At 17.9% G+C, this 3,104-nt stretch overlaps 1 protein-coding gene and 1 long non-coding RNA gene across 6 annotated transcripts in view; both read left to right on the forward strand.

The window, feature by feature from the left end:
* LOC102681547 (diacylglycerol kinase epsilon) overlaps window positions 1-463 on the forward strand; it is a 5,484-nt gene extending 5,021 nt beyond the window's left edge. For 4 of the 5 annotated variants that reach the window (XM_031515457.1, XM_006610204.2, XM_006610205.2 and 1 more), the window contains one exon: window positions 268-463. Coding sequence is in view for 1 of the 5 variants with exons in the window: in XM_006610206.2 (XP_006610269.1) it covers window positions 268-303 (36 nt within the window). In the remaining 4 variants the exon portion in view is untranslated. Of the gene's footprint in view, window positions 1-264 lie in introns of all 5 variants that reach the window. The other variant, XM_031515456.1, reaches the window with a different exon arrangement.
* A 2,135-nt stretch (window positions 464-2,598) lies between these two features.
* On the forward strand, window positions 2,599-3,060 carry LOC116186887. The gene is made up of 3 exons (XR_004151934.1): window positions 2,599-2,636; window positions 2,758-2,887; window positions 3,012-3,060. It is a non-coding gene; the product is annotated as an uncharacterized LOC116186887 (long non-coding RNA).
* Window positions 3,061-3,104: the final 44 nt, after the last annotated feature.

Genomic DNA, 3,104 nt, shown 5'->3' on the forward strand with positions numbered 1-3,104 from the left:
ATATATATTTTTTTTTTCTTTATATGTAATAAAATTTTTTTATTAATTTTTTTCAATAAAAAAAGTCTTTAAAGTAGTTAATTATATATATAATTATATATATATTAATTATTATTACATTATATTATTACTATATAATAATAATATTATATAATATATTATTATGCATTATATTATTTATTATGGAATAGAAAACATTTGAAAATTATTTATAAAATTATAATTTATCATAAAATTATTTCTAAAGTAATATTATAATTCTAGTAGAGATATATGGGAATAATAACTCAAAGAGATGAATGACAGGAAGATAGATTTTCTTGGTGTGAATTCATGTCATGTAAAGGAATTCATGTAGAAGAAAAGAAAATTGTAAGTGAAGAATAAAGAATCATTTAAGATTGATAACATTGGAAGAAAGCAGACAAGCCATGCAGTAATAAAATTATGAAAATTAAAAATTGAAATAATATAGTGCCAATTCATTAAGCATTTTTGATTTTTAGGCCTAATAGATTTATTAATAGATTCACTGAAAAATTATATGAGAAATTTGAAATAGTAAAGATGAATTTAACATTTTACAAATTTTTTATTTTTTTATTTATTATTTATTTATATAGATATGTTTTATAGACTTTATTTTTGTTATCAATATAAAATTTTATGGGAAAAAAAAATTTTTTTTTAATTTGTTCTTACTAATCCATATATCTCATATGTATATTAAAAATCATGTATGTAAATTCTTCCTTATTTTATAAAAGTATATGAATATAAGTATAATATGATTTTAGTTCCCAATTGAAATTTATTAAGTAATGAGATTTTTTTTTTACAATTGGTACAAATTTAGAATAAATTTTAAATTAAGAGATCTGAAAATAAAAATTTTAATGTTAGAAATGCATAGAATTGAAATTTTAAAAATCTTTTATTTTATACGTTGGCCGCCATATTGGTTTTCTTATTGCTTGACCAATAAAAAATAGAGTTCGTTCCCATTTCTCTTATAATATATATATTGTAAACAATAGTAATATTTATATCTACCATATTCATAATGATTCACAATATATTTAAATAATATTTCGATGGGATATTTTAGTATTTATTCAAATTTAAGCTTTTTCTCTCCGCGAAACAAAAATAAAATATAAAATAATCCGAAAGTATAATAAATAAATTTACAATAATAATAATATCAACCTTAATATCTATCTATATTTTCTATAAACATTGATAATCAGAAGAGTCAATATGGCGATCAATATAAAATAAAACATTCTTAAACATAGCACTTATTTCATGAATTCCTAACATGATTTTTGATTTTATAACTTTTGAAATTTATTTGTCAAATTTTATTAATTTGCAAAAAAAATTTTTTTAAGAGTTAAAATTTCCGGAAAAATAAACTTTAAAAAATTTTTAAAAATTTATGTTTGCAGAACTAAAGTTAAGTTCCAAAAAAAATTTCTCCAAAAAGCTCCAAAAAAACACATCGTTATGCAATGTGTACATTATATTATATATTATTAACTATTATATAATAGTTAATTGCGTTTAAACGATTTTGATACACTTATAATATTTATATATATAAACTTCACAATTTATTATTTTTAATACTTGTAAATACATATATATAATGTAGGTATGTTAAAAAAAAATAGCCAAAATATTCGATCTTTATGCAAATTTGAATAAAGTATATAGTTTTCATAAAAACCAATCAAAATGATTAATCCATAACTTCTGAAGTTGATAAAACAGTATGGTATTGCATGGTAAAATTCCCCACATTAAAATATTTCGTATATTTCGCGGGTAAAATGGCGTTGTGGAATAAAGTGGTTTCAGGCTTTAATAAAGAGGAAGAAACCGTAAATTTTGGAACAAGAACTATAGTTGAAAATAATGGCTCGTTATATGAAACTTCTACTATTGCAACTATACAATCAAATGGAAGGGTATTTTACAATTTTATTTAAACTTTAACGAATTTTAATGCATACCTGATTATTTTGAAATTTCATATTTCAAATGTATTTTAATAATCAAATTATAATCAAATGTTATTATTCTTTAAATTTTATATATTAATTTAATATTCTTATTTTATTAATATATTTATATCTTAAGCATTGATTATATTAAAAAAAAATTTTTATATGATATATATATATTAAATATAAAAAATATTTTATATTTGTAAGGTAGAACAAGAACCAAATATTTTAGCATCTATACAATATTCAAGGGTCTGTGTATTAATTGATAAATCAATCACTATATTTGAAAATGAAACATGTGAAAAAATATTATTAAATATTAGTTTTGAATTATTAATAACAAGTTATTGCATTTCTCATGATGGAATATTTTTATTTGTTACATTATCAAATGGAATGTTATATTGTCTTCATTTATTAAATAAGGGACAAATAATCTTTACAAAGTAAGTTTTATATATATTTATATTTTTAAAAATTATATCTTTTATAAAATTATTCTTTTTTTATATGTAGAAATATTACAACAACTGAAAATAAAATAATAACAATATTTTTACAAAATGAATCTGAAGAATATATTAATATATATCTTATCACAAAAAATGGAATTATTTATAGGTAAATATATAATAATTGTATGTATTCTAAAAAAATTTATTTTAAATTTAAGTTAAAAATTTTTATGTACATTATAATTATTATTAAATTTTATAAATAATTTAAATTTTTGATATTTTAGAATATCAAAATTTAATATTAAACTTATTCAATCAGCTATTACAAATGAAATTGATATTAATAATATATTAATAGAATTGATAGAAAAAATTAAATGTGTACAGTTATTTAAAGGATTTTCCTGTGATGAAGTAAGTTACATTTGTATTTCAATGCTTATATATTATATATATAAAAATATATTTCATACATTATATATTATAATTTTATTTGTTATTTTATGATTTTTGATAAATATAATAAAAAAATTTATAGGTAATATATGCTACTATAAGTTTAATAAATAAAGAAATATCAATAGCTATGTTATGTTCAAATATGTTATTTATGTGGCCTAATGAATGTTTT

This window comes from Apis dorsata, unplaced genomic scaffold (assembly GCF_000469605.1).
Source record: "Apis dorsata unplaced genomic scaffold, Apis dorsata 1.3 scaffold_70, whole genome shotgun sequence".
NCBI lineage: Eukaryota > Metazoa > Arthropoda > Insecta > Hymenoptera > Apidae > Apis > Apis dorsata.